Raw genomic sequence first — 14244 nt, 5'->3', positions numbered from 1 at the left:
CGAGGAAGCACGAGAATTTTAACTAGAGCACTTGGTAATATTCTCAAATAATAGTAAATAATATCGTCATATGAGAACCAGAGGTACGTAACTCCATTTTCCTAAGTTTACAAGAGAGAGAGGAAAAGTTTATTTTTAAACAAAACTTGTTTTAATAAGATAGTAAACAAATTATTGCATAGCAGACAAGTCAATGACCAAATCAACTTCAATAAAATTCAAATACCACCAAATCTGGCTTTCAGAATTATGTTCAAAATTCAAGCAAACAAAAATTCCATTCTTGGAGTTACGTACCAATGGTTCTAATGCAACAATTTGATATACAATTTTTTTTACCATATAATATCTACATGAGTGTATTGCTAATTGATAGAGAAGATGTTAGTCGTACTTTGTGTGAAAAAGGTAACATGTAATATTAACGTATAGACTTAAAGTTAAATGTACTCATTTCGAGTTTACATTCAGTATTATTTATTAGATAACATTGAAAATGGCTACGTCTTTGACTTCGCCCTTCTTGAATCAATTGACCGATCTCAATGAAATTTTGAATATAGATGAGGTTCGAGACTGGAATGGTTTCCGCTTTTGTACAGTTTTCTTATTTCTTCTATTACCTAAAATCTTTTATTACATGCATTATTACTGTCCTCAGTATTTCTACAACCTACTTGTATTAATCACGGTTTATAAGATTGTATATCATCCACTCGCGTTTCAATTTCTTTCAAGTCTATGTAGGCTTCAAATTCATCCTCTTTTTCTTCTCTTGGTTTATATTTTAATAATATTTCTATTATTGATGATGTGGTTGACGAAACAAGGGATATTGGATATTAATGGATGTGTCGAGTTACAGGTGAAATTGTTCACATCAAAAACAACGATACGATGTGTTTTCACAAGCTATTGTGTAGTTGCGGAACGAATAAAAGGGAATGAAGGTAAAAACGAACAAATGCGTAAAATAGATCAACATCAAGGTAAATATGCAGAAGACAAAGAGGTGATAAATCTCCATAAAGCAGTAAAGGTGGACTTAGCAACTTATGGAGGAATTTGCCCAAGAAGCCAGTGCAGAATCCAAAATTTGAATACACTGTACCATGTGTATACTGTCCATCAAGTAAAAGAAAAAGAGAAATGTAAAGTGCTAAATAAATACAACATTAAAAGACATAGTCATCATAATCAATAACATGGATAAGGCCTTCATTCTATTTTCATGTATTCTTACTGGAAAAAGTGGGTTAAGCGAAATTTGCATTCTAAACGATTACTTTCCAATTTATCACGCATGATTAATACATCACTTCGTAATATTTATTGGTATTACAGAGAGTGGCCAAATGCATACAAGGGAACTCCAATCAAAGTACAATGTTTTGGAGGATTACCTCAAACAAAAGATTTTTACCTGAAAATGGATCTCATCTTATTTTTATTGGCAATCAAATGTGTGAAGTGAACAGTAATATTATTTACTTCCTTACAAAAGCTTCACATCACAGAAATTTTAGTGTAATATTTATTACACAAAACATATTTAATCAGAGAGAAGGAACTGGAGATATGAGTTTAAATTGTTCTAATTTGTGCTTTGTATATTTTTTTTAAAATCCAAGGAATAAATCACAAAGTAAACATATGAGTTATCAACTATTTCCTGAAAATCCAAAATTTCTTCAAGAAAGTTTCAATGACGTAACAGAGTCACCACATAAGTATATATTTATGATTTAAAACAGGATACAAAACATGAAATTTGTATCCGTATGAAACTGATTATGTTTACCATTATGTTTCTGTTCCAATGAAATAAAAACATAAGAAGAGAAAGAAGAAGACGTTCAAAATGTGTTTATAATGCTAGTTTCAAATGGTGTTTCTTCATTGTATCAGTATGTTCCAAGAGTAAAACACAGCGATCTTCTTCGTGTGCTGTGGAAAGCAAATCCTAAGTTATACGAAGCTATAGTTGTAAATACTGACTCTTCAGTGATTCGTAGTATTTCCGAGTGCTGTTATAATGTAATAAAATTCAATGCACCCTTAATAAAGAAACAGAAAAAGAATTTAAACTGATACAAGAGGACGCTTCGATATATTGCGAACAAAGGAAATTGAGTTCACATGGTAAATTTAAGACTCGCTCAAGGAAACAATGTACAGTGGGCCACATAAATTCTTGAGGAACAAAATCCGTGAGTTAGGCAACCCAACTCAGGCCCGCTACAAGTATAATTATGCCGGGTGGAGCAGACAGAAGAGCAACATGAAGTTGCACCCACCTGTTAAAAGAACAAATTGTAAAGAGTGTTTTGTGCAGGAGAGAGGCAAAACGCTTGCTGACAAAATGACAAAAGAGAGTCTTCGCATACTTGTACTCACAGTACACAGCATAGTATCAAAAAAAAATATACGGACACCAGAGCCGCCAAAGAGACTTAATTAATTTTATAATTAACTCAAATGAGAGATTATACAAACGAGTTGACTTACTTCAAATGACTATACATATATGTGTATCAAATAATTTACTGATAGATTATGCGGTATATTATTATTTTTTCAAGTTAACACAAAGCCTTGCGCTGATTTTTAAAACTATTAACAGTAGTCCTACCTACAAATCAATTAAAGTATGGATTGATCATTCAGGGGAAGAACCAGCCCCTAATTAAAATTTTGGGGGTCTAACAGGACCTGAGCTCCTACTTTCCTGTGCCACTTATTGATACGTAGTGTTACTTCAAAAGAACTTGACTGATTTCATTATTTGTTAAATGACTTGAAAATGCTAAATATTGTTATGCAGTAATTTATTTGTAAATATGAAAAATGGAAAATTCGATAACACTTAAACGAGTTGGAGAATTTATCCGTACTAAGCATATTTTCCCTCAGGTTGCAAATATAAGTGAGGGTTCGTGATTTGTTTAATATTTGTGCACATTTAAACATTGAGACACAAAGAGAAAAGAGGAGAATATAGTGTCAATAAACAACAATTTAAAAACGTACGAAATTAACGGTTAATATCAAATATAAAACCATTAACAGAACTAACACCGCAACTCGATATCTCCATTCATTTTCTTCCTTTATTTTCAGAATGACATCATCACTGAATTTCTCCACTGGAGATTATCTTTTATTTAGCAGCATCCATCTGTGTCTTGTAAATGAAACATTTTAAAAAGTGTAAACAGCGAAGGCTAGAATCGAACACGGAGTGCCGGTTTACGAAACTACAACGCTAACCACTCAGCTAAAGTACTACTTCTTCCGGCTCGCTTAAATGAAGAGGTTTTTCTATTCGCTCAAAACAGTAGCTTGTTAATGGTCAGATTGATTTGTAAAACACAAGAACATGTAATTGAGATTTCAGAGGACACTATATCACTGTATTCACTAAATTATTATTACAGATTTTTTAAAAACAAAATACAAAACTCCTTTATTTTGAATCAAATACGGTGCGTGTACTATACTCGTACACAAAGTAAAGACGAATCAACTGCTGCGTAGTGATCGTAGTTCAGTGGTCAAGGCGCTCGATCAGTAATCTGAAGGTAGTCGGATCGGATCCACGAAAGACCAGTACTTTTTCTTACTTGAGAATTTTTTGTGGTGATTGATCGGCGACTACACACTTTTTATTATCTTCAGATATTTGAATACTCGGATGTTTCAATATTGAACTATCAAATCTTCAGGAATAATAATAGTAATAATAATAATAAACTAATAGTAATAATTTTTATCTCATAGAAGATTAAACGTTAGGATCTTTTTATCGCTCAGGACATAACATTAAACCAGAAATATAACATTTGTCAAGAATATATCGGTTTTGTTTAGTGTTGCTCACGAGAAGATCAAATTCTCATCTCGTTTCTGAAATAAAACAAACAAAATTGAGACAAGAGTTAACATTTTACATTCAAGACGGGACAAGGCTAACTAATTCAAATTTTCTTCTTACTTTGGAGATGGAAATCGAGACGAGAAGAAAAGTAAGTTTTGTATTTTGTTTTTTAAAAAATCTGTAATGTTGAAAATTTAGTGAATACAATGACATAATGCCCTCCGTGTCCTCACTTCCATATTCTTTTGTTTTGCAAATCAATCTGACAATTAACAAGCTACTGTTTTGAGCGAATAGAAAAGGCTCTTCATTTAAGTGAGGCGGAAGAAGTAACACTTTAGGTGAGTGATTAGCGTTGAAGTTTCGTAATCCGGCACTCCGTGTTCGATTCTCGCCTTCGCCGTTTACACTTTTTAAAATGTTTCATTTACAAGACACAGATTGATGCTGCTAAATGATATCCTGAAAGTAAAGGAAGAAAGTGAATGGACAAAACGAGTTAAGGAGTTAATTCTGTTAATGATTCTATATTTGATATTAACCGTTAATTTCGTGAATTTTTAAATTGTTGTTTATTGACACTATATTCTCCTCTTTTCTCCTTGTGTCTCAATATTTAAATATGCACAAATATGAAACAAATCACGAATATTTGCAACGTAAGGAGAAATACGCTTCGTACGGATAAGTTCTCCAACTCGTTTAAGTATTATCGAATTTTTCATTTTTAATATTTACAAATAAGTTACTGCATAAAATATTTAGCATTTTCAAGAAATTTAACGAATAATGAAACCAGACAATTTCTTTTCAAGTAACATTACGTATCAAACACTGGCGCAGGAAGCTAGGAGCTCAGGCCCTGCTAGCCCCCAAAATTTTAATTAGGGGCTGTTTTTTTCCCTGAATGATCAATTCATACTTGAGTTGATTTGCAGGTAGGACTACTATTAATAGTTTTAAAACTCAGCACAAGGCTTTGTGTTTACTTTTTAAAAAATAAGCATACATATACCGCATAATCTGTCCGTATATTATTTGATACGCATATATGCATAGTCATTCGAAGTAAATTAACTTGTATATATAGTCCCTCGTTTGAGTTAATTATAAGATTTTTTAAGTCACCCGACTGTTATTTTCCCGTCGGCGCCTCTGGTGCCCGTATAATTTTTTTTCTGGTACTATGCTGTGTACTGTGAGTACAAGTGTGCGAAGACTTCCTTTTGTCACTTCGTCAACCAGCGTTTTGTCTCACTCCTCACTCCTGCACAAAAACACTCTTTAATTTGTTCTTTTCACCAGTGGGGGCAAGTTCATGCTGTTGTTCTAGCTACTCTACCAGGCGTAATTAATCTTGAAGCGGGTGTCAGTATGGTTGCCTAACCAACGGATTTTGTACCTCAGGAATTTATGTGGCTCACTGTACAAGTAAATACCAAAAACAAAGTTACTGTAATAGCAGAGACAAAAGATATTAAATTGTGACCAAGCGTGACAAAATAGAAAATACTATAGCTTAGAAATGCAACCTAGTATATAACGAAGTTTGAAAATCCAACAAAAGTATTTAAAAATGAGTTAAGTGAAACAATTTCAATATGGCACTTACATTGTTTTCTACAACGTGTCTTTCATTCTCTATTGCAACACCGTGTATTCTTATCTGCATTATTGCCTCTTATTATCAAGTTTACTATTCCGTTAGTGATATGGAACACGCCAAGAAAATTATTTTATTTTTACTGGAATCATAGACAATTATCGAGATCATGAGTGTCGACCCTGGAGAAACGTGAATGTAGTTTGGGTCAAGAAATGCAAAAATTATATATATTTATTCTCTCTTAGTGATGAAGAAAAATGGAATACAATATTCTCTAAAAATGTGAAGAATAAAATAGGATGAAAAGAACACTTGGAATAATAAAGAAACTGTTTATATCGAAGGTGATAAACTACAAGAATCTCACTTCTTAGATTTAATTTGTGGTGTGTCGTGAGAAAGAAAACACACAAATGCCCCTGGAAGGAGAAATTTAGCAATTATTTTACCTTGAAAAACAAGTGATGGTGTTCTTGGAATGAATGATATTCGGCAAATGGACAGTTTTACTTTAATCTCGTCGAGCACGTCTGAGGTGGTGGTGGAAGACGTCTTGCAGCACGTCTACATGAATTAAAGTCTACCCAGCAGTTACCAAAAGCACTGTTAGAGTAATGAGATTTCATACAGCCATGATTTATTACTGACATTGTGGGGAGCTTAAGGACATGTTGTACAGTATATATCGCATTCAGTCTGTTCGCATATCTTTCTATAAACCATATCACTACTTCTGTAATATCAGTGAGCATCATAAGTCACAATGTATTCAGTGTACGTTATTGCGTCTCTAAATAAGTTCATGTTTGTTCTTTTAATCACGTATTTCTTTCTTAGTTTATCGTATCATACTGTAGAACTACCTTTCATGTATCATTCAACTTTTAGTAATTTATGCCATTTTATACTGAAACGAGATGCGAAATTTACTTTTATTCTTAAATTTTAGACCCGTCTGTTTATAGATATTCCTATCTGTGCTGGCATGTGAAAACTTGTCATGGACTGTGTATGTGTGATTCATGATAAATTTCAAGTTTAAAATCTATCCTACGTCATTTCATGGATCTATATTTTAAATTACTTCCAACTTAATTGCCTCTAGAGAGACTGCTTACACAAACGATATGACGTTCTAAACGTTTGACTGCTAATCGAAGCTTTAAATTTTTGCAATTTCTGTCTGTGATTTGATCTTGCTATGTCCTTATGTTATAGTAAACAAAAATATGCTACAATTGTCATATTAGTAAAGTTATTAGTGGTCGATTATATTGAAGAATTAACTACTTACGTCCAGCTGGTGCATGACGTTGTAATGGTAATCTGTTTGCTGTAAGTATCAAAAATTTTATTAGTAATTAATATGTTGCATTATACAATTTCTATTGAACATGAGAACCAGTTTAGAATTAAAGACCTAATTTACATAAATGAAGACAGATTTAAGGCAAATAAAAAAAACTTTATGAAAGTTCAGAAACCTGAACTTCGATTGTTTTATTTTATCACTCACGCGGTAGCATTTCAATTATCAGACGTTGTTAAAAACTGCTTGTTAATTTTAACTGAAAAGTCTGTGGTGCCTCTATGTAGTCCGCTTCATACACTCTCACTTGAACCAGTTCGAACTTCTACCTGCGCTGAATCACTCCTGATGATTGATATGTAGCAATACATTACTTTTTACTATATGCAACAGAGAATACTTTACTATTTCTTTATAAAGTACCAAATGAATTACCATGTTTCGACCCTAAACTCTGGCAAAAAAATTAAAAAAAACCTGCTTAACTACTAATTGTTCGAATTGTTTGAGCGTGTGTTCTCCCTCACTCCCATTCCATTTGTTTAAATTCTCAAGTCAGCCCCACCTAAAGTGGAATAAGGCTCTATGCACAATACGTTGACGCAAACCTTGCATAATGGCGCTGTTCTTTAACGTGTTGGCAACACTTTACCGTAATGACTTGCCTTACGTGCTCAGAAAACAAAGGGATGTGAAGTGGCTATGATCTTTTAAAAAGTACTTTTGTAAAACTTGGTGTCATCGACATTATTCCTATTGTTTTTGATATTTTGATTATTTCATTTAAATGATAAAAAGGTATAAAACTTAATAGTACACATATTATTTACAAATGAATGTTTTCTAATAATATTTTAATATTACTCACTGCCATTAATAGGTGTAGGAAAACGAACACTTTGTGTCGAAGGCGCGAAAGGTTGTCATTGCGATGCCATCACCAAATAAACGAACAAAGATACGAGTGGAGTGTAAAGAAAATCTGTGATTAAACCTGTAATCCTCCACGGTGTTGTGAAATCAACTATGTAAATATTTTCTATAGTTAACGCAGTTTCACGGCGTAAATGTTATAGTGAAAGTTAGTGAATATACGAGAAAACGATACAACTTAGTTAAAAACCATGTGAACACACATCGTAAAAATCTATTGTGTACATTTCTGGTCAACCAGCAAATTTAATCTTTGCAAAATTTAATCACGTCAACACTAATGGTTATATAATAAAAGGTATGTGAAAAGTCAAATTTATTCGTCGTACTATCAATTTATCGTATATCAAGTACCTTCGCCGTAAAGCTTACAATAAGAGAATCCAAGTTGAAGTAACCTGGATGGAGCCTTAAATTCATCGTCGGAATAAGAAGACAAAGCTAAAAGGATTTCTTTTCCATGGAATTACTCTAAATCTCTCCCAAAAACCCCTGTGATCAAGGTGTAAAGTGGTGAAGTGTTCTGTTAACCAACGTGTGCTAAGTGGTCGTGCACCACCAATCTTAATATAGGCCAACAATGAATATATAATTCCATTTTAAATTAATTCTTCGCCCTTTTTATTTTTATTTATATTAAATGGGCTAGAAGGTTCAGAAAATATATTGAAATCCATGTACCAATAGAAGTATACTAGTAAAAGATACGCGTAAGTAAGTGTGAAATGTAAATTACCTACTGATCAAGTAAAATTTATCCTATACATTTATTTTGTTTTCAGTTATGTTTTTTACGTTTCTTACATAAGTCATTACATCAATTCTTAGCATTTTGTGTTGGTATTCATAAATACTGTGCACGCCTCAACGATTGACGCATCAGGGATGGTGGGTAAGTACGAAAGCAACCTCCGCACGAGTTCATCTTAGTTTATGATTGGATTAAGAGCTGCATTTAACCTTTGTTCTAACCACTGCCACCTGCAGAGTTAAGTATTTGTTGTAACTGACCACTAAATCCGTTTTGGATATAAAAATTAACAGGCCGAACATGGGAAATCGAACCCGGTCGGTCATAATTGATTCAGTTCAAGAAATCAATTCCGAATTTTCACTAAGTGTATCCACAAATATTAAATAATTCTTTTGATAAAGTGGATAGTTTCAAATATCTAGGATCAATATTAACAGACGAAAATCATATTCACGAAGAAATTAAATGTCGACTAAAAGCAAGGAATTCCTGTTATTATTCAGTTCAAAATCTTTTGTCGTCTCGAATTCTGTCGAGGAATTAGAAACTTAAAATATATATAAAACGATAATCATGCCTATTGTTCTATATTGTTGCGAAACATGGTCGCTTACTTTGAAAGAAGAACATAAACTGAAAGTATTTGAGAACAAGATCTTGAGACGAATATTCGGACCCAAGAAGAACGGGAAATGGGAATGGCGGAAACTTTATAACGAGGAACTACATAATTTATACGGTTTACCCAACATTATTAGGGTCATCAGGTCTGGGAGGCTTAGGTGGGCAGGTCATGTAATTAGGATGGAAGAGAATAGGGACGCTTTCAAAGTCTTTACTGGGAGACCAATCTGAAAACGACCATTAGGAAGACCTAGCCGCAGATGGAAAGACAATATTAAGATGGATCTCGCAGAGATAGTAATATAAAGTAGAAATTGCGTCCAGCTGGCTAATAATAGAAGTCAGTGGAGAGGTTTTGTGAACGCGGCATTAAACCTTCGAGTTCCATAAGCCATAGTGTTAGTTAGTTATTATCCAAAAATAAGTTTCAAGAATATTCACGAAAGAAGCATAACTTATGGCAATGAGCTTTATTTACAAGTAAGCTTGTTAAAAAGGTAACGTCATTCTTTAAACAAAATTACGTTTATCCTCTCTTAACCATGAAGAAAATGGAATCAGCACAAATATATTCTTCCAAAATATTTACATTTTATTATAAAACAAGAATACCCTCTGAAACTTTCTATTACGTCAAGTAAATCGGAGAAGCCTGAAATGTAAGTAGAAATATTAGAGAATAGACCCAAAAGTGTACCGTAAAAGAGCAGAATTACTACTGCATCGAATGAAATAAGATGATAATATAACATGGGTTAAAAAAGGGAAACTACAAAGATCTCACATTGTATATGTAATTTGTGATGTGACCCGAGCAAGGAAACACATAAACGTACCTGGATGGGAGAAAGTTTGCAATTATTTATGATTGAGCGATACTCACCAAGAACTTATTGGAAATCCAAAAAGTTTGTCATATATTTTACAACGTAAGAAAGCATCTTCATCACTATCATCAACGCAAGAGCCTGTGGTACCATTATTTGTACAAGAAGAAGAAGATGAGGAAAATGTATTATCTCCTACGGGAAAAGTGAACGAGTGTGTAAACATCCAGTATTGTTAAGTTTGAAACCATAAACAAACAGTGAAAGAATTACTACAACCCTTCACATCCTGCTTCGATTTCAAATGGTAAAAATTGTGGACAGCTACAAACACAAAGATAGCATACGTTCAGTTAAAAAGTGGTTCCTAAAACAATAAATATATATATTACACAAACCAGTACGTCGTCATTTTGAAAGAGATTTCTATCTAGTGAACAATATTGATGACGAATGGGAGAGTAAATTAGGGAGCTTGAATCTCTTCATAAATTTAATGATGAATATCGTTGTATTTTTACGTTGATAAATGTGTCCAGTTGATATACTTGGGCACTGCCAATAAAATCTAAAAGTACAAATGATAGCTTAAAGGCATCGAAAGTTGTTTTCAAAGACAGAAACCCAATTACTTTACGAACATATAAAGGAAGTGAGTTTACTAATAAAACACCACAAAAGTACTTTAAGAAAAGCAAAGAAATACATTTTACAACTAAAAATCCTGATACAAACGCTAGTACAAAGGGTGTTCAAAACGTTTCGCACAGTGGTCTCTATTTGTTTTTATTTGTTGCAGGAGGAGAATGATTTTTTGGTTAACATACTTGGAACATTTAACTATACACTGAACCTACTCACCGCCAAGTGAACTTTGTGGTGGACAAATACCGTGCTCGTGGGTTTTCTCGGGGTTCTCCCGTTTCCTCCCACTTTCTTCATTCCACCATTTCACTCATCTCTCATCATCACCGTCTCCTTTAGCCTAACCGGCATAACCGTGGGACGTAAAACTTAAAGATTTCATTTCATTTTACTGAACCTACTCAATGTAGCCTCCATCAGCTGTGACGCATCTGGTCCAACGTTCTTTCCATGCTGTAAATGCGCTTTGGTGAAATTCTGGGAATTGACTTTTACACCATCGCTTGGCTCAGGAAATAAGGTCATTCTCACTACCAAATGTTTTACCGCGCATGTGGGTCTTCAGACGACCAAAGAGGAAAAAACAACCTTGTTTCATCCTGGGTAATGACGCCGTCAAAACTGTTTCCACTCTTCAGTAAAAGGTTGTCATGAGACCCTCGCACACATCCTTCCTCATCTTTTTCATTTCTCTTGTCAATAATTTAGGCACCCAACGTGCACAGGTGTTTCTGTACCCTAGTGACTGTGCCACTGATACCACACTACCCAATGACAAAACAATCATTTCAGGAAGCTGTCTTGTCGTCACACATCTGCCACCCATCTGGATGATTTGATTAATGGCCTCCTTATTCACATCACTCACTACCATCGATGGTCTACCGCATCGTGGATTGTCCAGTAGAGAGAAATCATCTTTAAACTGAAACCACCGCTGGATACTGCTGCGATCCAATGTGTCCTCCCCATAAACAGGGAGAGCAACTTCCTGTGAATCGATATGGCAGAATCATCGTCGGTCTTGAAAAGGAACTCCATCACTGATCGTTGTCGCAACCTGACATCTGCTTCACGATCCATTATGGCTCACCTGTAAATAAAAGAAAATACTTTTATTTACCAACTTATAGCTAAATGTTCCAAGTATGTTCACAAAAAAAATTTCATTCTCCTCCTGTAACAATTAAAAGAATTAGAGACCACTGTGCCAAACTTTTTGAACACTCTTCGTATTTTAGAATGTTTTAACAGAACTCTAAAAGAAAAAAAAATGTAAAAGTCTTTCACATAATATCAAACGTATAATTATGTAGATAAATTACCTCTTCTTATGAAATGATAGAGTGAATGTTGTCATTCAATCACTAAGATTACACATGCAAACGTTTGTCAAAATAATCAATTACAAATGTGGCATAATCAGTATGATAGTAAAATAAAGAATAAGAGTAAGAACACGAAATTTGCAAAACATTTTAATTATGGTGATCCAGTAAGAATTAGTAAAACTAAACCTAAATTTGATAAAGGATACATGCAAAACTATACTTTGGAAATTTTTAAAGTGAAGAAATTAATACCTAAAGATTCACCTGGTTATGAAAAAGAAGACTTAAACAAGAAACCACTTAATGGGTTATTTTATAAAGAAGAATTACAACCTGCAACTTTATCAAAAACATTTTACATAAATACAATTATACTCACAAGAAGAAAAGGTAGCTGAAAAGAACATCTTATTGATTGAAAAGTAAAGCCTTCTTCTTTCGACTCAGGGATACCTGCATTATCACTAAAGAAGATCAAGAGAAAGAATGGAAACTGGTAGAAAATAGAAGTTAACGTTACTCTTTGCAGTAGTAGTTCTATGGAATATTTTCCTATTAACGCCTTAACATAATACACTACTAAACTTCGTCAAAGAATGGCGTTGCGTGAAAAAAGGTGGAGTCGCAATTGTTGAAGTTCATCTTCATCCAAAACTAAACATTAAAGAACAAAATAATACACAAACTCATTCTGCTTTCTGAAATAAGGAGGAGTTGCCACAAGAGGGGAAAAATCAATTATTCTTCCAATTCACAACAACGGTGGCAAATCGATTGTAATAATTATCAAGTCATTTCTCTTAAATTAATATTCTATAATATTCTCTCAAACATCCCATACGCAGATGATTTATTGGAAATTATCAGAGCACATTTAGGCGAAATCGACCAATTTGCAACCAGAAATTTTTCCATTAGACATGCCATGGAAAGATAACACTGCGGTAAGTCAATTTTTATTTATTTGATATGGCATATGACTCAGTTAAGAGAGAAATATTGAACAACATTCTTACTGAATTTGAAATACCGAGAAACCTATTTGGATTAATTAAGATTAGATTTAAAATAACTGAAGAGTAATGCCAGAGTAGGAAAATTCTTGTCCATGTGCTTTTTCCGTCGAGAATAATCTGAAACAAGGAGATGCGTTATCGTCTTTATTATTCAACTTTGTTCTGGTGTACATTATAAGGAAAATGAAAGACAGTACCAGAGCTCTAGAGATGAATGATAGTCACCAGGCTATGGTGTATACCGTCGAAACAAATATCACGGCGAATGTTAGGAAAACGATAGAAAGCAATGCAAAGGACCTATTGAACACGTGCAGGAACCTGGGTTTGTAAGTAAATGTAGAGAAAATTTAATATATGGAAGTTCACCGGGGTGGTAATGTTGGAAATTGTGGATGTGTCAAAATATGAAATAATACTTTCCACAAAGTAGATACTTTCAAATATATAGTAGCAATGCTAACAGACCAAAACCGTATCCATGAAGATATTAATTATCAACTAAGAGCAAGAAATTTGTGATAACAATCAGCTCAAAATCTGATGAATTCTGTTGATGAAATTTAAGCTTCACCTCGTGCCTATAAAATGATAATCATACCTGTTGTGTTGTACGGTTCTAAAGCATGGTACATCATGGCTTACTCTGAGGGAAGAACATAGACTAAAAGTATTTGAGAACGAGATCTTGAGACGAATATTCGAACTCAAGAGGAACGGGAATGGGGAACGATAGAAACTTCATAACGGGCAATTGTATTGCTTATACCGTTTACATTGTAAGGGTAATCAAGTCTAATTGGCTCAGGTGGGCAGGTCATGTAACCAGAACGGAAGAAAGTAGGAGAGCTTTCAAAGTTTTAACTGGAAAGCCAATCACAGAACGGTCATTTGGAAGAAATAGTCGTGGGTGGGAGGACAATATTAAGATGCACATAGCACGAATAGGAATACAAAATAGAAACTGGATCCAATTACCTAAAGACAGAAGTGGATGGAGCTTTAGTTAACGCAGGATTGAACCTCCAGGTTTCATAAGTCATTAATTAGTTAGGTTTTGTAAGTTAAATTTAACATTTGCATTAATTTTATTTCCATTTAATCTTGAAAGTAGCCTCCCTCTTAAACGTTAGAATACTTAATACAGAACGTAACATTTTACTCAAATAACAATTGATTTTCAAAAACACAGGTTAAATTCCTGTAATACATTCAGTACTACTGTTTCAGAACTAACTTTATTTTCAAAATATGTCAAAAATTAAACAGGTTGTATCGCTGAAAAAATATATAGTTTCATGTAGCTTGCGAATAGTGAAGCG

General features: G+C 33.7%; 1 protein-coding gene across 1 annotated transcript in view; it reads right to left on the bottom strand.

Annotated features, from left to right (window-relative positions):
• LOC145683249 (uncharacterized) overlaps window positions 1-14244 on the bottom strand; it is a 117054-nt gene that overhangs the window by 44487 nt on the left and 58323 nt on the right. Inside the window, exon 5 of the mRNA XM_081754620.1 lies at window positions 6778-6816. Within this exon, the coding sequence (XP_081610746.1) occupies window positions 6778-6816 (39 nt within the window). The remainder of the gene's footprint in view (window positions 1-6777; window positions 6817-14244) is intronic.

The sequence above is a fragment of the Thermobia domestica genome, chromosome 4 (assembly GCF_964235325.1).
Source record: "Thermobia domestica chromosome 4, izTheDome1.hap1.1, whole genome shotgun sequence".
Classification (NCBI taxonomy): Eukaryota; Metazoa; Arthropoda; class Insecta; order Zygentoma; family Lepismatidae; genus Thermobia; species Thermobia domestica.
Note: the sequence above shows the minus strand (reverse complement) of the source record. Positions and strands in the feature narration are given on the sequence as shown.